Source organism: Dendropsophus ebraccatus, chromosome 2, assembly GCF_027789765.1.
Source record: "Dendropsophus ebraccatus isolate aDenEbr1 chromosome 2, aDenEbr1.pat, whole genome shotgun sequence".
Lineage (NCBI taxonomy): Eukaryota > Metazoa > Chordata > Amphibia > Anura > Hylidae > Dendropsophus > Dendropsophus ebraccatus.
Window position 1 is genome coordinate 56,155,652 of NC_091455.1, and position 23,893 is coordinate 56,179,544.

The window sequence follows — 23,893 nt, forward strand, 5'->3', positions numbered from 1 at the left end:
CATCTCCATAGATATCTATTAGCGGCATGTAATTTGATCCCTCAGTGAACTGGTCCATGTCCATAGGAATTGTAGCATTTTTTTTATGTGAATAATCACATTAAACAGCAGATAGATAAGATAAGGAGTCTGGCAAGTAAAGAAAAAAGGCATTTTCTCTAATAAGATATATTACAAGGTTTTTCAATGTATAAGACTATAACCATTAAAATAACTATTTAAAGGAAATTTATTTTGCTAAATGGAAGTAAAGATGGAAAAAGCACTCTTATGCTAACATTTTATAAAATTCTGAGTAGTCATACATTCTATTACATTGTACTAAGATTAATATGTGGTATGGTTATTTTTCCTTATAAAGCAAATTACTTAGGAGTTCTAATGAAGGCTTTTATTATTGGTTGCACCAATCTATAGTATACAAAATGACACATATTGTAGATAATGCATATGCATATCGATATCATTTTGTTTGTATAGATGGCATTTTAAGGGTGCCTGTCATGATATCTCCTTACCTGATCGGTGTGCATTTGCCCCTGCCGCCAAAAGTTTGGGTAACTATGGATATGACCATGTCGGGTCGGTTCTGTGGCCATATCCATAGTTACCCAAGCTACAGGTGGCAGAAGACTACATCATGACAGGTATGATTGTGTATGTTCTCCTGACCACGTCATCTTACTGGGTTGTCTGAGATATACATGTTCTGTACTACAGGTATGGTCTATGCGATAATTAGAAATATAGCGGCAGCCAGCTAAACTAACATGATTCATTACAAGATTTAAGCACAATTGATTTAAAGTCAAATATATGAGTACAAAGAATGGTAAAAAGACAGAAATGAGATTGCCTAATGTAATATATTTCCACCCAAAGCCTTCAGTCCAAATAATGTATGATGAGAAGGAGATTATTGGATGGATGCTGGTAGAAATAAATGAAGCAGTCATTTGATAAATCCTAGAGTTATAGGTAAAGCTGTACGGTTGTGCGTCCATTGTCTTCATCTTCTGCCAGCCACCTAAAATTAAGAAGACAGGGTCATGTAGAAGCATGATAACACTGGAATTTTTAATGTACCATTTTTTAAGTTATTAGACTGAATTTCAGGAGATGGAATAAAGCCAACCATGTAATATATGACCTTTTTAGTCACAAAATTCTAAATAATACAGTTAACCAATACACAAGTTCATGGCAAAATGGTAGACTAAATAAATGTGTGCAAAACAAGAGTCCGTGGAGTCTCGGTTGCGAGTCCCAAAACACGTTTTTTGAGACTCCCGTGTTTTGAGACCTGCAACCGAGACTCCACGGACACTTGTTTTGCATATTTACATTTTTGGGGGCATCAGTGGAGACTCTTGATTGAGTACTTCATTGGAGTTTTTTTCACCGTTCTCCTTGAGTTCAGTGATTACTGTGTTTTGTTGGTCGATTTGTTATCGCCCCAACTAGCCAGAGTCCAACTCCACACTGACGAGGGGCAAATACCCCGAAACAGCTGTCTGTGGATGGAGGCCTGTCTTGGCAAGCCCTTGTAATGATCGCAATACTCGTACCTTGAGTTAGACATTGACAATAAGGGGCCACCCTGGTATTTCCCTGTTTGTGTTCCAATACTCGCAACCGAGTGGGCCGTAAGGGGCTATTTATCAGGGTGGTGTGGTGCTCTCCCCATCATGGAGGCACCCTGTGGCAACAGGCTAGAGATATCTGGCTATCCACGGACTCTTGTTTTGCATATTTACATTTTTGGGGGCATCAGTGGAGACTCTTGATTGAGTACTTCATTGGGTTTTTTTTCACTGTTCTCCTTGAGTTCAGTGATTACTGTGTTTTGTTGGTAAATAAATGCGTGTCTATACTGGGTGTATATAATATTACTTGACTTTGAGTCCCCTATACAAACTCTGGAGCAGAACCCCAGCTAGTATACAGTACTATGGGCCAAACTGTGTATAATAAAAGTGACTTCTTAAGGAATAGAGAGCCATTTAGGCTTTAGGCAAATTGAAAATACACATTGAATTGAAGTTTATGGAATTTGCGGCCGGAGTGTATACACATAGTATACTCTCCGGCCAGAATTCCTTTCGGGCGTCAAAAAAAAAAATGGCATGTCAGTTTCGTGTGGCCGCTATTCATTGGATAGCAGCCACACAAGACAATGTGTAGAGTGTAGACAATGTAAAGTACGGCTCTGGCCACACTTTACATTGTGTTCTATGGTGAATTGGAATGCGGGCACACCCGTATGTGCCCACATTACAATTTAAAAGAAATGAAGTTTAGGATGAAATCGTTCATACCAGCCGTTCTATGACCGGCCGGCCGTGACACAGAACGGCCGGTGTCTTACATTGTGTGAACCCGGCCTGAGAAAGCAAAAAAAAAAAGTACACCTCAAGAAAGGGTTTATATTACATGTACCTGTTGCAGGAGAAAAGCAATGTTTCTTCTGTAGTTTCTGTAACAATCTCCACCTTTTCCAGGAACCATCCATTACCTGCTCATCAGAATGGAATCTATATTATTATATTATCATATAGGATTAACATACTTTACAGGAGTAACATGTAACACTTTGTGGCTATATAGGGCTATGCTAAGGAGAGGAGACAGGCAAATTTCCTGACAGATTTCTGCCATTTGCACTTCCTACTAGTAGGATGTCAACTTATAGTATTTAGCAATGCAGGAGACTTGCCAGAACAGCTGCAACCTTATTGGCTGGGCAACTCATCGCCTTTTTTTGCACTAGTTTTTATAAATGTTCACTGTCTTTCTGTACTTAAAGGGGTATTGCACTGAAACATAACTTTTGATATGTTGCTGCCCATGATGAGACTAACAATTCCTTCCATATTTGTTATTATCTATTTAGTCTCCTTCTCCCAGTTCTGAGCTGCTGCTTTCTGCTGAAGTCATAAAAATCTGTGTGTAAGCTTTTCTCTCCACCTCCCCCTCCTGCCCTTTCACTTCTTTCTGAGATGGCTGATGCAAAAGCTCTGCTACTTTGTAATGCTGGGAGGATGAATCACAATGAGTTCATCAGCAACTTGACCCCACATTTACCCACACAGCATTACAAAGAAGCTACAAAGTTTCAGATAAATCCTGCCAGGAGCTTGGGTATATCACTCAGAAAGGAGGAAGGGGAGATAGAGAGAAAAGCTCATACGCATTTTTTTGTGTCTTCAGCAGAAAGCAGCAGCTGAGAACTGGGGGAAGGAGACTGCATAGATAATAACAAGGATGGAAGGAACTGTTAGTCTCACCATGGGCAGCAACAAATCAAAAGTTATGTTTGAGTGGAAAACCCATTTAAACCTTGTATGTACGGTATAGTGATGGCTGTAATCCATTTGTATTGAAACATCTGACTTTAGATTTTCAATTAGTGATTGTGAGTCTGTAAATATTTTAAAAGAATTTTAATAAATCAACTGCACATAGGCTTTCCTGTCTGTGAATACAAAGAATATAAACACTATCCAAAATAACCAACTGTGGGTAAGTGCACTTTTTCCTAGTTTTTACGTTGGATATTTCTATGCAATGTTACTAAGTTCTGGGCGGATTTAACAGGTTCTCAATTATTTCCTACAAAGCTTTGTTTGATTTCAGGTTATTTTCTGTCCCAGTAAATAGCATGGCTCGCTTGGCTGCTTATAACTGGCTGTGCTAGAGGGATCTCTACCTTAAAGCTTATTAGGAAAATGATTTCCCTTCTCGGTTCCCCCATTTGTCCTGCGCTCGCTGCGTTCTTTGTACTGTATGTGCAGTTCACCCAGTTCACCTTTTGTGACACTGAACATCAATAATGTAGGAAGTTACAATGGATTCTTTCCTTTTTTTGGCAGAAGATGAGTTCACATCAGGTTATTCTGCCATTGATGGAATACTTTTCTGAGGATTTTATATCTCTGCCAATCTGTATTTACTCATTCAGGCTATGTTCACACACAGTATTTTTGCTCATTATTTTGGTCAGTATTTTGCAACCAAAACAAGAAGTGGATTGAAAACACAGAAAGGCTATGTTCACACACTGTTAAACTTTAGTGGATGGCCGTCTTTTTATGACAAATAGTGGCCGTTATTTCATATCAAAGGCCGATGTTTTAAAATGTCAATTATTTGCCATTAAATGACGGCCATCCACTAAATTTCAACAGTGTGTGAACATAGCCTTTCAATCAACTCCTGGTTTTCAATCCACTCCTGGTTTTGGTTGCAATATTAGGATTAGGGATGGTCCGAACCGAGTTCGGTTCGTACGAACCCGAACCCTTGATAATGATTCCCGCTGTCTTCCCGCTTTGTGCAGAGGGTGGATCCAGCGGGAGGACCGCCTGGAAAACTGGGAAACAGCCATAGCCATAGGCTGTATCCCAGTTTTCCAGGCGTTCCTCCCGCTGTATCTGCCCGCTTCACGCAGCAGGCAGACAGCGGGAATCTCGGCAACGCTCGGCAAGTTCGGACCATCCCTAATTAGGACCAAAATACTGAGCAAAAATACTGTGTGTGAACCCAGCCTCAGGCTATTCAGACGCTGTAAGAGACCGGCCATTCCATGACCCGGCCAGGTCACGGAACGGCCTGTCTCAGAAAAGATCATCCCGGCCGGTACTGCAGTACCGGCAGGATGATCTTTAGCGCCGTAGAAAACTGGCATGTCAGTTTCTCGTGGCGCCACTAGGGATCCCGGACGGAGTGTATACCATGTGTATACACTTTGGCCGGGATTCCCCCAGCCTTCAGCACAACATAAGTTCCATACTAATCATGGCTGTTGCAACAACGACCATGATTACTGCGGAACTTACATTGTGTGAACATGGCCTCACATTGTATAAAAGAATGAACATGTTCTGCCCATGCATAGAATGGAGTCTATGACACGGGCAGAGACATGTGTGCCCGCCGCACTCCGCGGGCTGGTGTGAGCGGCGGATTCCACAATGGATTTTCTGTCAAATTTCCTAAGTGTGCACATACCCTAAGGCAGAACTACATACTTGACTGCTGGTTTACATTGAGGAGTAACCAGGAACCCAGAAATTTCTTAGTGTGGTCATGTATTGTTTATACAGCCACTTTAACAACAGCAAACTTAAAGTCCCCATACACGTACACATGGAGGTGGTAATATAAATGGTCACACATTTCACAGCAGCATTCTGTAAATGAATCACAACATAACAGAAACTTACCCAGTCCTTTTCCATCATGGCTTACTTCAATATGTGAGATTGTGCCCAGAATCTTTGTTGTGATTATAAATGTATCAACCTAATAATAGAAAACGAACATTGTAACATATGCAAAGCACAAGCCCTAATTCATAACTGAGGACATCATTTTAGATTTACAATGTAATTTATAAACATCTTTAAATTGATACTGTTACCTCCTTTCTCTCACTTCATTTATTCTATTAACAGTATCAACAAGGTGGGGCTTCATGGTAGTTGGTCCCAGCAGTCATGAAGCCCCGCCTAGGTGACACTGTCATGAAGCCTCGGCTAGGTGACACTGTCCAAACGATTGTAGAGCAGAAATCTAAAAATAAAGTAGCTACCACCACTAGTGGTGGATTATAATATGTCCATTTTAGGTGGCCGCTCAGAGTGCTTGGCTCCTATGGCTGCCCAAAATGGACATATTTTTTTTTTGCTGCTAGTCATCCTTACTTTGGTTTTAGGGGAAGGGGGCCCAAAGGGGTTATTTCTTGCACTTATCTAGCCAGTGTGCACCTCCAGTATAAGGTGGGGGCCCAAACTTTGTGAAAAGCTCAGGGCCTTTGATACACTGAATCTGACCACTAAATATCACTATGTTTTGTCCATTTAAGTCAATGGGACTGTTGGCAACCACCAGGCTATGCGTTGACAAGTTTCTGATGTACAACCAAACATCAATCAGAAAACAAGATGTAAACCTACCCTTAGGGGGCATTCACATTTTATGTGATTATGGTCTGTGCATGGAAGATGTGTTATGAATGGGAATGTGTAATTCCTGACCCCATGATTCGTGTGACTGACCCCTTAAACGTAACCTTCTTGCTGGGATCCAGAGGATCTAAAAAAAGTTGACTGGATGGGCACTGTAGTTTTTTTTGTTTATCAGTCTCAGTCAGGATTTGCCTTGATCATGGAAAAAGACTAAGGACTAGAGGCATAATCAAAGGCTAGGATAAATTGGACTAGCATCAGGTAGCCTTGGGACACTATCATTGCTGGTTACCCAGCTACAAGCTTGCCTGTTGACTAGTTTTTTCAATTGCTTTTTAAATAGACATTTTGGTTTTCAAGTAAAAGAACTATGACCCTGTTTACCTTCACTACTGTGTCTGGCCTCATCTCTGCATGTAACCATCACAGGCACCCTAAAAGCTATTAGCACAGACCCTGCACAGTGTGTGCCCCAGGGAAACATCATATTTGGTGTAACCCCCTTTCTACTATGTCAGTCTAGAGGACTGGGGGAGGACTGGTGAGACCACACAAGCCACTGAGAACTGTACTGTGACCACTAAGGACTACTACTCCAATCCTCTCAGACATGCCCATTGGGCCTCTGGTCACGGCAAAGCCACCCAAGAATAAGCTGCCCCTTTAAACATGACGTCTCCATCTTATCACTACTCCACACTATATTTTGTAAAGTATATAGAACAAATTCCTGTCCTCAGCATTTATTGTAATCTAATAATGTATTATTTTTTTTACTTTTATATGTAAGGGCATGCTTTACCTCCATTATTTATCTACTTACTTTTTTCTACTCATTATTACTGGTTTTAAATAGAGATATGACTTCTAGTTACAATGGAACAAATTAATATGACTTGAGCAAACACCATATTGTGCTAGACAGTGCATGTCGTACCAAGTACTTCCAACAGGCCATTTATTTCAATATGCCTTCTATGCTATTCAACGGAGTGTAAAACATGTCACGCCCAGTGATTGATAGACTGTCTTCCAAGAAATAAGGAGATTGACAACATGTTCTGTTATTAATAGCTTCCCCCGTTCCAATATGGTTGTATATCACGAATCTTCTCATGGTATATGCTGATTGTTTTTACAGATGACTATGCAGGATTACCATTTTGAAATTAGGGTAGGTTCAGATGTGAAGAAATTTTCTATGATTTCCATGAACAAAAATTATTCCATGAAAATGTGTCAATGAGAACAAAACACACAACGGCAAGTGGCAAACGTCAATGATTGTCCTCATACAATCACATTGATTCCGTCTTGAATTGCCTAATGTATGCCAGCAGAAGTAATTGTCGAGAGGGATTAAGTGCTTTTATTGGGCAAATAAAATTAATCATAGATTTTACCAACTGAGAACTATAAAGGCAAAATATATGGAATGGGGGAAAAAGTAACAAAATGCAAATGGACTCGCTGCATGTGTGATTTCTCTATTAAACTTCATGTGTTTGTTATCACCACTCGGAATAATAGAATCTAATTAGAGAGTACAGTCTCTGGAAATCCCAGCCAAAATATGTTGTCTGCATCTACACAGTCTGTGCTTGTAAAATCAGGATGATGTGACAAAACAGATCTGGTCGGAGTAAGAGATCTGTTTGTATCCTGCTTTTTACACTGCTTTGGTATTTCTGGTGTTTCTAAGCTAAAAACTAGGAGTGGATCTAAACTATGCAATGTGATCTTTCCATTATAATTGTTCTTTGTGTTTCTTCCACTCCTGGTTTTGGCTTACTAATACCGACCAAAATACTGCAGTGTGAAAACATGGAACATTTATTCTCTATCTAAAACGGGACTAAAATGATCCTCTTTGTTGTGTAAGGCCTGTTCAGTGGGTTGCAATTGGTTGGTTGTTTGATCTTTGGGAGAACAGTGAACCCTGCACTGAACCTGGACCACTGTTCATGCTTATTTAGATAATTCTTCCAAAAAGGTGACTCCCAACTCTACACTGACTAAATGGCCAAAGCAGTCATGGAACAGTGTAGTCAACAGTCTAGGTCAGTTCCGATCAGTTTTGTCAAGCCAAAATGTTAATTCAAGTACACAAACCAGAGACAAGCAAGGGGTCAGAACCAGAGGGTAGAGTCAGAACAGGATAAGGTCCAAGTACAATACCAGAGGTCAAGCCGGTTCACAACAGGAGGTCATGTCTATCCAAAATAGAGTTAAGAATGTGGCGATAAAGGAGTAAAGCAGAAGGGTCAGGAGTCCAGTAAACAATGCCAAGGAGCAAGCTTAGGAATACGGTTGGTGGTCAGGACACAGAAACCAGGAGAATAGGAGTGCTCCAGCTGTGGGTCTAAACAAAGCGGCAGAGCCTGAAGCCCATATTACACGGGGCAATCAGCGGGAGCAAGCGAGCACCAACCTGTCAGGTCAGCGCTTGCTTGCTTGCTCCTCGTTCCATGCTTTCTGCCGGCGCTATAATCATTTTGTGCAATAGGGCCTTAAGGATGTATGTAAGTGGTGATTCTGTAACTATCATCACCACGTATGTCCCGGGGCCGTGCAGTACACAGCTGTAGATAGAGCAGTACAGTATTAGGCTATGTTCACACTCTGTTCACACTCAGGCCGGGTCACGGAGTGGCCGGTCTCTGCCCGGATCATCCCGGTCGGTACTGTAATACAAGCTGGATGATCTTTCCGGCTGCAGTGTTCTGATGCGGGAGCCGATCGCATTATTGTGTGAACTGACATGGGGTTCTATGGCCGCAATTCACTGAATTGCAGCCGCAGAAAACTGACATGTCAATTATTTGAGGCGCCGCACGGGATCCCGGCCGGAGCGTATACGTTTTGTATACGCTCCGGCCGGGATCCCATTGAAGTAGAGGCAGTGTTCACAGGCGCATAAAGTATGGCCGTTGTTGCCGATTTCAACAACGGGCATACTTTTACGTAGTGTGAACATGGCCTTAAAGCTAAAGGGAACCTGTCACTGCGGATGCGTTCAAAGAGCCCGCCCTACCCCCTGATGCAGCCACCGGATACTTACCCTTTTCGGGGAGTCCCGCTCCTGGAGCCGGTCCCGGGACAAAGATATCAGCGCCCGAGATGAGTCTGATGCCCATAGAGATTGACGGCTCCATTGCATACAGTGCTTGCACGGCTTCGGGTGCTGATATCTTCGTCCCGGGACCGGCTCCAAGAGTGGGACTCGCCGGAAAGGGTAAGTATCTGGGGGCTGCAGCTGGGGTTTGGGCGGGCTCTGTGCGCACGTCCCCAGTGACAGGTTCCCTTTAAATTGCTATGTTGGCACTTTGCAATAAATTAGCGGATTTTGGGTTGCAGTCTGGACACTTGGGGAGATTTATCAAACATGGTGTAAGGTGAAACTGTCTCAGTCTCTTTTATTTTTCAAAGAGTCTGTGAGGAATGAAAGGTGGAATCAGATTGGTTGCTAGGGGCAACTGAGCCAGTTCTACTTTAGACCAGTTTGATAAATCTCCCCCTCAGTCTCTAAAAGGTTTGTAATCACTGGTCTAGAGGTCATAAAGCCATGAGGTCAAGTAAATGCAAAATCACCAGACTGAGCATTAAGAGGTTCAGTCAGCCAAGAGGTCCTATAATAACAGAATAATAGGACAAGATTAACCAGGTACACACTCCAAGGTCAGAAGTTCAAGATCCATTAAAAGGCATGCAGAATATACAGCCAGGCACAAAAATTACTGTCATCAATCAAGAGCAGATGCCTGATTTAAACAACCCACTAAACACTGGTATCGGACACCTAGCAGGAGCCCTCAATGCTTTGCCTGGTTGGCTGAGCAGCCCCTCTCACAGACAGTCTTGTGGCCATGGAAACCTGCACTGAGGCTCAGCACTGCAGCGGGAGCCCTGCTGCAGGAGCCTAGATGGATGAGTATATCACAATTATGAATACTGGCTAAAGGCTTCTCAAAGTTTCTAAGCCAATCACCCCATACTCAATGACATCGAGATACCTGTAAGGCTTTAATAGTACACTTTAATACAAGGCTTTTTATGGTATATTTTTGGTCTTACTCATAAAAAGACATCAGAATTCATAATTTTCTGGCAGAGAAGTTTGATTAAAGTCTCCCATCTTTTCACTATATGCAACAGGGATTTCTTTAGGTACATACAGCACTGAGATTATTCCATACTCTCTTCTCTAAATTTAGACTATAAGGCTGAACCTTCACTAATCGTGGATTCCTTCATTAATAATTTATTTATAATCCTGTCTCTCTACCGAAAATCAGTTTTAAGTCCAAGAGAACACCAGAACACCAACCTATTACTGATAAAAAAATGGTCCAAAAAGATTCACTCTATGCAACTTTATTAACCCTCTTTTGATCACAAAATGGTTCAATTTATGTTTATTATTCCCCTTTTACTTGGCATAATATTGGGTTTCACCAAACGTCCTGTTGTCCTCCGCTGGTCTCTTGTATCTCCCGATCTTATGACCCTGCTCAGAAACACCAGCTCAGCCATTCAGAAACGGTACACGTCTGCAGTCACTGACTGGCTGAGTGGGTAGTTCCTGTGGTGTTGTGACGACACAGGAACCAGGAGATACAAAAGACCTGAGGAAGCTGTTGGACGGCGGAACATGTGGCGTGTTCTCTCTTTCCACTTTGCCCCCTCTATATTTCTGGACTGCACATGGTGAACTCTTTTATATCTTTTTCTACCTATGATTTTTCCCCCCACATATTTTTTGCTTGCACACTGCATTATTTATAGGATATATGTTTATTATGGATATTATTGATATTTTTGCCCATGTGTTGTGATCCAGGGTCCGGTTGGTTGTTCCGGGGCAGGAACAAGGTTTGACATTTTAAAATAGGGTAGTGTCTGGGGCTTGTCTCCCTAGTTTCATACTCCTGTACTTTTTTGTATTTTCTGTATGTATCATTGTATCTAATAAATATTGTTGTTTGATGTGCTACCTTCTTTGTGCATATGCTTTCTTTTCTTTTTTGTATTTTGACTATTTATATGCATTGGTTTAGCACTCAGACTTATTTTGGTGGTGCCCACGTGTTCTTTGTTGGCCTATACAAGAGACCGGAGGTTTACAGTGAGCAGTGTTGATGTGTCTGCAGGGGCACAGGGACAGGTAAGTATAAAAAATCTAGGTAACTTTATTACATATCCTTTAAAAGTGTGTACAAACGTTTAAAAAAGCACTTTTTAAAATATTTGGACACGCTTTTAAAGGATATGTAATAAAGTTACTAAGATTTTTTATCACATGGAGTTGTGGATCCCATCCTTTCTTTCAATACTTCTTTTTCCCGGTGCAAGGTCTGGGTTAATTGTCCACCTGCTCTGCATACTCTACCAACTACCAATTTTTCAAGCACACGTTGAGCTGGATGTAACTTTTTTTTGCTACAGGTAAGTATAACTTCATTATTGTGTTCTCACTACTCCTGCCCTCCCTGTTTTTTATGTTTGCCCAGAATACCCATTTAACTCTTTCTTCCCGTAGACAAACATCTTAGCATCTTTTGTTACTCTGAGCTAAACTTTACTTTTACTAAGAAGTCCTGGCCAAGTTTAATGCTACTGTATATCTTTCCTATGGATTACTTCCCCTCAAATAACACAATCCAATTTGCCCTAATGGCGTGTCTCAGTTAATCCTAATCTTTTGTCTTTCTTTATTACGCGTATCTCTACACAGTCTCTATGCAAATGATGTGAATGCCAATAAGTGCATCTGTTATCCTTTATTGTTCGGCTTGTTCCAAACAAACCTGTGGTTTCCAGTTATTTTATGTTTGCTGAGACGGTGGGACTGTTTGAAACTGTTGCACATACTGTGTTCTAGGTTTCTTATTATTATTAAAGGGGTAGTGCGGCGCTTAGAAATTATTCACAAAATAACACATATTACAAAGTTATACAACTGTAATGTATGTTATGTATTTGAATGGCCCCCTTCCCCATGTCCCACCACCCGCCCGTGTACCCGAAAGTGTAGTGCAGTATACATACCTGATCCGTGTCGTTCCTTATGCCGGCCCCCCTCTGCCGCGTCATAACGGTGCTCAGCCGCAATTGGCTGAGCACAGTTATTCTCAACCAATCGCGGCTGAGCAGCTGATGACGTGGCAGAGGGTGGCCGGCATGAGGGACAGCAGGAGCGGGTCGACCAGCCTCCCGAAGATGACGTCTTTGACAAGATTACAGACAGGGTCGGTCGACACGGATCAGGTATGTATACTGCACTACACTTCCGGGTACACAGGCGGGGAACACGGGAAGGGGGCCATTTACATACATAACATACATTACAAAGTTGTATAACTTTGTAATATGTGTTATTTTGTGAATAATTTCTTAGAGCCGCACTACCCCTTTAACTTGAGAGGAACTGAAGGACACAACATGTCTCTTTTATTGTTGGCTCTTTATTCTATGTAACATATAATCACTTCTTTACTGTGTTACATTTGATATTCCTCTTGGTTTTATTTCTTCAGTAAAATCTCCTTGGATTCAAAGTCAGGGCACATTATATTTCCTGAATACTTTCCTGGAATCATATAACTATGGGCTTCGACAGACATGCTGTCTTTTTAGATATAATAATACATCACATTTGGAGGAGGCTCGTCTTTATATTTTTATTAAATTTTAATTTATTTTCAAGGTGGATATTAAGTCTAACTCTTCCTTTTGTATGATACATATAGTGCACATACAAGGACAACACATAATCATATTGATGTAAATGGGTAGGCTCTTACCTTTCCCTTTTGAAAGGGTTTCATGTCTTCTATTGGCCGTTTTAGCTGGATAGGTCCAAATGATTTCCCATTATCGTAAAACAAACTGATGTAAACATTGGCATTGGTGCCTGCTCCTCGTACATCGCCCGTGTATACTACAATCTTATATTCCACTAGGTCTTCCTCCACAGATCCTTTATCATTGGAAGTTAATAATACCCTATCTTCAGTTTCCTCTTCATGGTCATGGACAACTTGAGAAATAACAATTTCTTTCCTTGTCTCTGGCTTTTCGCCCTCAATTAGAAAGCTCCTAAGCACAAAAATAAATTCAGAAGGAAGGGCTGTAAGACGAAGCTAGTATAACATAACACAAGGCAATTATTTTAATTACTCATTCCCAGACTTTACTTTTAAGGTCTTTTCTTGAGAATGTAACAGTTGCCATGATATAATACTATGGACTGTGGTGAAGAACTACAGTGTTACTTGGTTGATTTAACTTGTAATAAAAAATAAATTTTGTGTCCACTCATACAGTATGTGTCTATATACTCCCTGCATGTGAATGCATTAATGTACATCTGCACAATAATTTGATGTTCCCTTGCAACTTTTCATAGGTGTCAACTATGAGAGTGTGTTTTCATATCACTTATCCCAATATTGTGACATCATTGGGTGCATTACTCCTGTACTGTGATGTCATGTTTGATCCCAGACTATAAATTCCCTTATTTGTGACATATTGGGTTTTATCCGTGTATCCGTGATGCACATTGGTACTGATTTACTAAAATGTTCTCGACAGCAAATTGTTAAGTTTTTGTCCATTTTCATTGGACCAACACTTTTACTAAAGATGCGGGACACAATTTGTCCAAAAATTCGACAAACCCGTTATTTTTGTCCAAAATCCCGCCAAGTATGCTTGTCATGGGTGTGATCTTTAAAACCCTCCACAGCCAACAGATTTACTAAGCAAACCATCTTTTTTTTTTTTACAGGTTTTCTATTCTTAAAAACAGCCACTTCTATTCAATTTTAAACCATTATGCTGTTGTTTGTGTCATTTTTTTTCACGCTAAATTAATGTGTCCCATGCCCTATGTAAATCTGGAAGGTTTTATTATTGTCCTGCGAAAAACCTTTCAGATTTACATAGGGCGTGGGACACAAAGAATTTGGAGCAAAAAAAACCCTGACACAACAACAGCATAAGGGCTTAAAATTGACATATTGTTAGTAAATGAGGCCCATTACCCCTGTTCCAGGACATCACATGAGCATAATCCCACAGCTTTGATGTCACTGCGTGCATCATCCCTTTACTGTGAAATCAACCAATATAGTGACAAAATCATGTAATCCATTTACTGTGGCATTACCATATGTACTATCTTTGCACTAACAGAGTGGACTTATATTACAACAATGTTGTGTGCATTATTCCTGTACTGTGACATCACTATGTAGATCGGACTTGTATTATAACCACTATAGGCTCTGGAATTAAGGGCGCTTTATAAATAAATAAATAAATAAATAAATAATAATAATAATAATAATGATAGGCATTTATCCCTGTACTGTGGCTTCACTTGGAGGATCAAAATAATTTTAAGTTTTTCATTGATAAAGGTGGTCACGATGGAGGAAGGAAATTAAACCCTATGGTGTATGGTGGACAGAAATTAGTTTTTCTGATACAGATCTCCAAGTCCACCACATAAAGTTAAGGGGCCCCATACACATTCTCAGAGGGATAAGATTCTACTAGAGGAGCCTGTCTTATACGTATTGAACACCTATACAATGTATCCATTTTACTGTGACAATTCAAATTCCATCCCTTTAAATACTTTTAACCTCAGTGGCACCTGAGACTCCCCATTGTCTTCTCCATTGATAGCTTTTGCTTAGTTACAACCAGTTTTAACACAAATGTTTAAAGATCTGACTTACTCGTCCACATCAAATATGTAGAGCTCCTTCTTTGAAGACTCTTTTACGAGAATCCTTTTTATATACAGCTTGCAATCTAAATAGAGGTTAACACAGATATCTTTTAATTGACTTGGCAGCATAGATAACACTAGCGTAAGAATTTGATTTCTAAAGGAGTTGTCCCATAAGTATTCAATGATGCTGCTGATGTTTTGTTACATACTTGTTAGAGCGCCCCCTGCTGTTCTTTTAGCACAGATATTAGCCTGTTTATTCTCAGACAGTCTACATGTGTGCTAGATGTATCACAGTCTGTTGGATAAACTTGTATCTTTAGGCTGGGTTTGGTTAGTACTGGTCCATATTTTGATCACTATTTTTATTCCAAACTATGAGTGGAATCAACAAAGAAAAAATGATAAGGCACATTCATAGGTCATCACACTGCTCCCCATCTGCACAGGCCCCACAAGCCTGAGGAACGCAGCTCCACAAAGACAGACATGTATCCAACAACAGGGGTCTTGGCAGTAAAGCTTGATTCTTCTTTATTGTATCACAAGGGACACAGCTAACCAGGTCTAACATGTTTCATATAATCAATCCTTAGTCACAGCCATGGGGGAATACACAAAGACTGACTTAATTTTACAATGTGCAAATGATCTTATTTGTTGCTCAAATGTGGCAAATAAATGTGGAGTACAGTCAATGTAAAATGTGTTTCAATAGTCGTAACAACAAACTGGTCATGAATAAGAATAGACCAGACATGTTTGTGTGCCCCAAAGTTTTAAAGTTTGGCACCCAGACTGTTAAAAGTGATAAAGCCTCAGCAAGCACGTGCCCAGTGGTTTATAAAGCATGTTAATGGTGTTTCCTGTGTGCTCCCCCACAGTGTAATAGTGCCCCCCCAGATGCCCCTCTTAGATTATTATGCCCCTCAATACATTGAGTATTGTTACATCTTTGTACTTTGTCCATGTCAAGTTTTGGCCATATTGAAAAATCACAACCCACCAGTTTGTAAATCTGGCATATACTTTAAAGGTATGGCAGAGAGAAGGGCTAGCCTCCTCCCACACCTGATTTATCATAATTTCCTGCTAGCAGGTGTAAATCATGGCAAACGTCTACACCTGCCTCAATGCAGGTGTAAATTTCTGCTCCTGCAGTGTGGCAGGCCCAAGACTCCTGGTGGGCCTCTTAGTAAATCTCGTTATCGTTTGGATGGTCTCCCGGAGATCAGTGATCTGTTTCTCTTATGGCTCTTCTAGGCATAGCTCCCACCTAGCCAGAATTCTGCTCCACACTGATCTGGGGCAACACCCCGAAACAGCTGTCTGTGGATGGATACCTGGCCTTGGTTTTTCTCTTGTCATTATATTGACTTATAGGGCCACTTAATATGGTGGTTTTGGTGGTTTCCCTACAGGAGCCACCCCTTGGCTGGGTCCTTCCTGGGGGGATATCTGGCTAGTCCTGTGTTTCGAGACTCTTCAATGAGGCTCTATGGGCTCTCCTTTTGCATATTCTTAGTAAATCTGACAGGGTACATATAATAATAATAATTATATTTTCCTGCCAAGAATACTTTTGGTAGATACAATTCTTTCTTGTGGAATTCCTAGGTTTTACAGACAGTCCTTTTTTTGAGGATACAATACTAAGCAAAATGAGCTCTGAAATGAGGACCAATTATTGACCAAAATACTATGGGGGAATTTATCAAAGCTTGTTTGCCGGGTTGTGTGGTGTAAAAAGTCATTTTGCGTAAAATTTTTTGACTTTTTTGTGTTTTGTGCCAAACATTTTGAGCATTTTTCTGGTGTAAGCATTGATACCCCCCTTAAAACTGTCTATTATAAGTTTTGACCACCTATTAGTTGTTTTTAGTCCTGTTAGGTAGTTCTCCCTTCTTGAGTGTGGTGCAAAAGTGTCTAAAACCCATAATAAATGTGGTGCAAGGCATATACACCGGTGCTTTGGTACACATTATCCCAAACTTCTAATATGTCTGTGCTAGAGCTCTAGCCAAAAAGTGGCGCATGGAACTTTTCTTCTAAATTTTATGAATTTTAGACATTTTTATGCCACTTTTCCACTGGGTATAAAAAATGGGGTGTGGTTTATATAAACATGGGCATGGCCCAAGTTGCACTAAAAATGCACCTGAATCTGGCTGAAAATTCTGGCGGACTTCAAGCCAAGTAATAGTGTCAGGAATGTGGAGTGAGCCTGGTGTGAACTGGGCCTGTTTTTACCTTTTGTCTGACACACCCGCCTTTCTTTCAGCCTCCTGGCAATGCAGGAGTTACACTGCTCACTGCTAGCCTCGTTGGCTGCAGCTGAGCAGTGTTTTTTGATTGACAGATGCCTCTACCTGTCCGAAACTTTGAGGATCAGAGCGCCGGTCCAATGTGGATCCGGACCGGGCTCTTGATCCTCATAAATGAAAGCAAAGCCAGTTATTCCCTGCTGGCAATTAAGGTTTATACCCTGATCCCAGCTCCCCCCTGTCTATTCCTGTGATCCCCGTCCTAATTCCTCTGCTTGCTTGACCTCCCGCTTGACCTTTGACTATCCGTTTGATCTCTGATTTTGTACTGCATTGCCTGTTTGGCTCTGACTTGGCTTATCGACTCTCCTTTGTTGTGTTTGTCTGTCTTGTTTGGTGTTACACTTATTAAGTGTAGGGCACGTCTTCATGGTTGTCCGCGGCCACCTAGGGCCGACTGAGGCAAGTAGGTAGGGACAGTGCATGGGTTCAGCCTTAGGGTCCACTGTCTCGTCTTGTCTCTGCCTTCCAGTCCTGACAAATAGGTGGTGTAAGCTGAGAGTAAACAGTCTGTAAGTTCAAAAGACCCATAAAACAGCCTGATAAATCTGGCACGTTTAAAGAAGAAGTCCGGACAAAACGATAAATCCAGGACCAGGGAACATAATAAATCTATACCTACCTGTCCCCCTGCCCCTGCATCACAAACTCTCTGACCACCAGCGGGCTCCAGCTTCTCCTGAATTTCGGTGTCATCATCATGACCCAGAGGAAAGTACCTGCTTACCCAATCAGAGACTGCAGTGGTATCCAATCTCAGTCACTAACTGAGGGGCATTCCTGAGCACTTAGACAGTTTTAGTAAATGTGGGCCACCTTGCCAGAAATCTAGTGTACCTTCAATAGTAAATCTTCCTAATGTGTCCAGTACCCTGATTCCTCTTTGCTGGCAATAGAAGGAGTTACCATTCCAAATACCAGATGACTCCACCATTGAGCCTGTGCACCCACTGGCACTGGACACATTAGGTGGACGTTTTGCAAGAGAGCCAAGAGAACACTAGGAGGCACCATAACAACTTTGTAACGGCAATATATATAGAAAAATAAAAACTGTAATATAATACTGAATACTGGGACATCCTCTGTAATAATGACAATTTATTTTGTACTTTACATGAAAGTTAAGTGAAACATACCATCGCTGCTGCTCATTGAGATGTCAGCCTGATGTACTTCCCCAAGTTCAACCGCATCTAATAAACCTGTAAATGACTGTGAAGAAACAGCAGTGTGATTAGTGTGAAGGAATACATACCAGGAGGATCATGTGCATGTCTGGCTGCCATCACAACCCTATAGATGCCAGTAATTGAATGTGATGCGTGTGTCACACATTCGCTCTTACAGTGTCACACACCACGAGATGCTTGCTTTTTTGCACAGGAACTTGCTGATTTTTATAAACAGATCTAGTGTGATAAAAACTACAAACAAAGATTGATTACAGGGAGATATTCAGTCAAAATGATGTGGCAGGAATCCCAGGCATAGTTTAAGTAGTGGCATGCATGAATATAGAACAGAACGCTCACGAGAATTATTTTTCAAATTGACTACATGGAGTATAATAAATGTCTATCCTCCATGGAATAAAATATATTTATAGCAAAGCTCAAAACCGACTTGCTGTTGGAGTTCATGCCATCATACATCAACATCTTGGGAGAGAATGATTTGGTGCTCGCTGTCCTCCTCCCCCACCAATTTCCTATCTTTTGCAGAAGAATGACTGCATTACTCTTGTGCTCTTTCCATACTTATGTTTTGCCAAAGTGTTGTTACAGTATAACAGGAAAGCCCTGTGCAGACTGACCCATGGGAAAGGTTCGTATGTTCAGCTAGAGCTTATGGGACTCTACCACCTGCTGCTGGTGGCGGTTGACACTGCCTAATATTTACACTCCTTTAGGGATCTAGTGGTGGCACAAAGTCATTAGTTTTTTTTCAATGATCTCCCTGAGCTCAGTGATTGTTGAGTTTTGTTGGTCTACTTTTCATTGCCCCTGTTAGCCAGAATCCTACTCCACACTGATGAGGGGCAAATATCCTGAAACAGCTATCTGTGGATGGATGCCTGTCTTTGGTAAACACTTGCCATGTCCCATGTCGCAATGCTCGCAACTGAGGCGCAACTTTGGCGCAAAAGGGACCACCCTGGTATTTCCCTATTTGTGTCCCAATACTCACAACTGAGTGTGACTGAAGGGGCTACATATCAAAGTGTTTTTTGTGATCTCCCTCCTGGGAGCCACCCCTTGGCAACAGGTTTTTCTTCCATGGAGGGATATCTGGCTATTCCTGTGTTTTGAGACACACAATTGAGGCTCCATGGAAACCCTTTTTTGCATATTTAAATTTATAGGGGGCAATGTTTCTATGGAGACTCTTGAGTGAGTACTTCATTGCATTTTCCCCCCACTGATCTCCCTGAGCTCAGTGATTGCTGTGTTATATTTTTTTTAGTAGTTATAGGGGGCTCAACCCATATATATCTTATCTTGTTTTTTAAGGAAGGCAACAGGCCCCTCTCAAACCTTTTTATTAAGTCAACCATCACGTCATCATGTCATCATCGAGAGTTTCATAGTCTCGCTGCTCTTACAATAAGGAATCCTTGTCTATGATGATGATGGTAAAACCTTCTTTCGACGTAGAGGAAGCCCCCTTGTCATGGTTACAAATCACTGTACTTTCTATTTGTGATTGGATTGCCCCTTGCATATTAAAACATCTGATTCAGCTTTTATTATGAGCTGATTATAAATACATGCACATCAATGGATTTATACCACTACAAACGTAACTTTATTTTTTAAATTAGCACATACTAGAGGGTATTGGGTTTTTTCTTTCTGGACAGGTCAATAACGTACACGAGCAAATTACTTCTGAGAGGTTTATGCTTCCAATCTTGACTGTGCCTAAGCATTTTCTTCCATGTGAACAAGCTTTCCAGTCTGAGTGGGTAAAAAGTTCAGCTCTACTAATGAAATAAATTTAACCTAAATTGGAGCAGACTAATGTCTGAGCCGGAGTCAATATTTCAGAGGCAGAGTAATAATTCTGTAGTTTTGTGCATTATATTTTTCCATGACCAAATAACTACAGTAGTTTGCTTATTCAACACACATGGGGAAGGGTGGGGTGGGGTGGATTTTCCTGACTCCCAAAATAATTCTGTTTTGTTTTTAGCATAACGAATCTGTCTATCGCCATGTTCTGACTCCTATAAATTTTTATTTTTCACCTGTGGAGATGTGTGAGGGTTTTTTTTTTTTTTTTGCAACTTCATTTGTAGTTTGTGACTTTGTGTTTTTTCTGTGTATGCCATTGTGCAGGGAAAGGAATGTTATAATTTGATAAATATAATTTTATAGTTTACATGATACATGGTTTTTACCTTTTTTTCTGTGCAAAACTGTCCCAACTGGCTTGCATTGATGTACATAATTCTTCAAGGCATTCTACAGATTCTCATTTGGATTGATGCCCTCCTAAGGCATTGAATGTTTTCCCCTTAAGGCCAGTTTCACACGGATCCGCAGCGGATTTCACGCTGCAAATTCGCCAGGAGTGTTGAGAGGTCACGTATATATTTTATTGTTTACTATATACAGCAAGGGCTTCATGAACATTGCTAACAATGTCCGTGTAGCCCTTGTTCCATGATTATGGTGGATCAGCACTCACTTACTGAGCCTTTTACAGGGCTCGATAATTTGTGATCGGGCCGTGTAATATGGCCCTATGTTATTTCTTATCAGATTTGTTGACGTTCCATGTTCTTTCCATTGTGTCATATTGGATTTATTGATGATCTGTGAAATGTTCAAAGACACCCAACCCTGTTACCTGCTTCTCCACAGCTTTGTCTCTTTGCAGTTTGAAGAGCTCCTCAGTCTATAACCTACATGCTCGATGTGTCACATACCGGGTGGAGGGGGGGTTCAAAACAGCTATATTCATATTCATATTCTCCAGCCCCTGGATTTATATACCAGGCACTCCAGTTATGGGAACCCAAACTTACTGTAAGATTGCTCATTATTAGCAATTTCCATACTTTTTTGCAGCTGCTCAGCCATGGAAATCAGATCCACTGAGATCTTGACAAACAGCTCTTGTAGTGGTGTTGCTTCCAGGGGGTAGTATGAAACTAGGTGTGCTGCACCCTCTAGCTTTGTTCTGGGGTTGTGGTTTTACATAGAATTTAAAGAGACTCTGTACCCACAATCTGACCCCCCCCCCAAACAACTTGTACCTTAGGATAGCTGCTTTTAATCCAAGATCTGTCCTGTGGTCCGTTCGGCAGGTGATGCAGTTATTGTGCTAAAAAAACAACTTTTAAACTTGCAGCCCTGTGCCAAACAGGAGTATCTGTGCCCTAACTTTGCACCACCCCTCCGTCCTTCCTCCCCACCCTCTTCATCATTAGGAATGCCACTGGAACATTTTTTTCATGCTGAACATTGCACAGGTGCCTTAACGATACAGCCCATGTTCAGTATTTACACAGCTGACGAATAGGAGACAATCTGCCTGGAGCATTCCTAATGATGAGGAGGGTGGGGAGGAGGGACAGAAGGGTGGTGCAAAGTTAGGGCACAGATACTCCAGTTTGGCAGGGGCTGCAAGTTTAAAAGTTGTTTTTAAGGACAATAACTGCATCACCTGCCGAACAGACCACAGGACAGATCTTGGATTAAAAGAAGGTCAGATTGTGGGTACAGAGTCGCTTTAATGCTAATGGGTTTTTCCAAGACTCTTCAGATCTATCTTCAGCATAGGCCATCAATATCTAATTGAAATGGTGGCGACTTCCAACATTTCACCAATCAGCTGTTTGCCCAAGCCTTGGCTCCCATAATACACAATGAACTGCACTGCAAGCAGACAGCTCCCTCCTTTGAATAGAGACTGTTGCCTCAGTGGAAGCTGAGTTGCAGTAGCCTTGCATGGCCACTGCACAATGTATGGCGCTGTTTGCTTCCACTTTTACTCACTGTGTATTTTGGGTGCAGCTGATTATCAGGATGTGTTGGCACCCCAGATCAAAATCACCATGGTCTATCCTGAGTCCTGAAAACCCTAACAACAAGAGCTGCAGTGTAAAGTATAGAGATGAAGAAAGAAGCCTAGATCCTCACTAAAACAAAATACTGTATATGAGTTGGATTTTATACTAACTGAGATTCCCAAGGGATAATGCAACTGTTCTAGTCACTGATCAAAGCTGCGTTCTAATGAACCGGGGCTTAAAAATGCCAACACCTAGCAGATAAGCATTACCCAGGGGTACTGATTTGCATATAATTATCATCGCACAACTGCACATCCATATTAAGCATTTACTCTTAATAAACCATGGCTTTTCTTACCTCCTCTTCATCTGCATTTCGCACATACTGCCACTTTATAGATCTATGTCCTGTGTCTCCATGTTTCCCATGTAAACAAAAACCAAGATGTAATGTATCTTTCTCCTCTGGCACGTCAGCAACAAACATAGTTACACTATATGTAACAGCTGTAAAATAACACAGAGTTAAAATGAGCCAAAACTCTATATTATACAGGATAGAGATGATATAGGGATAAACTGTGAGCTCTAAGACATTGCCTGGCTATCCAGGTATATTTGCAGGTTACTTCTTTCCAGCAGAACACTGTGGTATAGCGTTAAGTTTTATTAGATTAGGAGCAATGAAGACATTCTTCTGTTTGAAATACAATGTAATGGTTGCGGTAACTTATTTGCATCCCCTTTAAAGTGAGTTGTATATACTTTTATTGGAACATTCAATAATCCGGATTGTTTGATAATCCAGCACATATCAAGTCCCTTTAATGTCATAGTAAAATAATTTTAGTGTATAATCTAAACATTGCTTTGCTTCTACCATCCTATAAAAAGCTATTCAGAGTTCTTAAATACATTTTGCAAAGTATGCCAATTGCATATCGGCACAATTTAAGTTTGCTGGGAACCGTCATCAGTCTGTAAACTTGCTGACTGCTGTAATTTAGAAAGATTATTGTAGTCACATTAGTATTCCGTAGCATAAATCATAGAATCTCTCCCCAATCTCACAGTACAGGGAATAGTTTTATACTTCTTTTTAGTTTATTGTTCGGCATTATAGATATAGCGCAGCTTAAATTTTGTCACGCTGATGATCTCCATCTGCTTGGTACCACTGCGGATCATGTATAACCAAACTGTCCATAAAATAATTCTTTATATAAGGCAACCCTTACCACAGCACAACTTTATTCCTCAGTTCAGAGCAGGTGCTATAAAGTGGGAGCACTGTGCCAATAATACATGAAATTATATTTTTAGATCCGTTCTGCTAAGTGCTGAACAGAATGTGTGTGATGCACCTAATCACAAAAGTCAATCTTACTGAAGGGAAATAGCACAGAAAGTGGCATATCATTTCTGTTCTAAATACATGGTTGATAAAACACTCTTCTAGCCTGATTAATGCTCCAATAAATTACAGACACTACCTCCGTGGGAGAGTGCCCACCGCGGCAGGCCACTCCCAGGGCACTACCTCCAATTTGGCTTGTTAGTGATAGTGGACAAGGTGCAGAAGGAGGCAGCGTAGGCAGGACAGCAGACAGGAACACAGAAGGTAGCATGGGCAGGAGTCATAGGCAGGAAAGCTGAGACTGCAATGCTAGGGTAGCAAATGCAGAGGCTCCAACAGTGGCATCAGGACAGGGACAGGCACTTCTTGTGATCAGGCATCCATGTCACCCATATTCTGGCCGCTCACTATACCTCTAGATTGATTGACAGAGAGAGAAGGCGGGGCCTGAAGATATAGCTATATATATATATA

General features: G+C 41.1%; 1 protein-coding gene across 2 annotated transcripts in view; it reads right to left on the reverse strand.

Moving 5' to 3' along the window:
* Nucleotides 1–265: 265 nt before the first annotated feature.
* RP1 (RP1 axonemal microtubule associated) overlaps nucleotides 266–23,893 on the reverse strand; it is a 313,669-nt gene continuing 290,041 nt past the window's right edge. For both annotated transcript variants that reach the window (XM_069957582.1, XM_069957581.1), the window contains exons 57-63: nucleotides 22,421–22,569; nucleotides 18,179–18,254; nucleotides 14,720–14,795; nucleotides 12,773–13,067; nucleotides 5,226–5,304; nucleotides 2,440–2,515; nucleotides 266–1,027 (exon numbers count right to left, since the gene is read on the reverse strand). In XM_069957582.1, coding sequence (XP_069813683.1) covers nucleotides 973–1,027; nucleotides 2,440–2,515; nucleotides 5,226–5,304; nucleotides 12,773–13,067; nucleotides 14,720–14,795; nucleotides 18,179–18,254; nucleotides 22,421–22,569 — 806 coding nt within the window. In that variant the 3' untranslated portion in view covers nucleotides 266–972. The remainder of the gene's footprint in view (nucleotides 1,028–2,439; nucleotides 2,516–5,225; nucleotides 5,305–12,772; nucleotides 13,068–14,719; nucleotides 14,796–18,178; nucleotides 18,255–22,420; nucleotides 22,570–23,893) is intronic.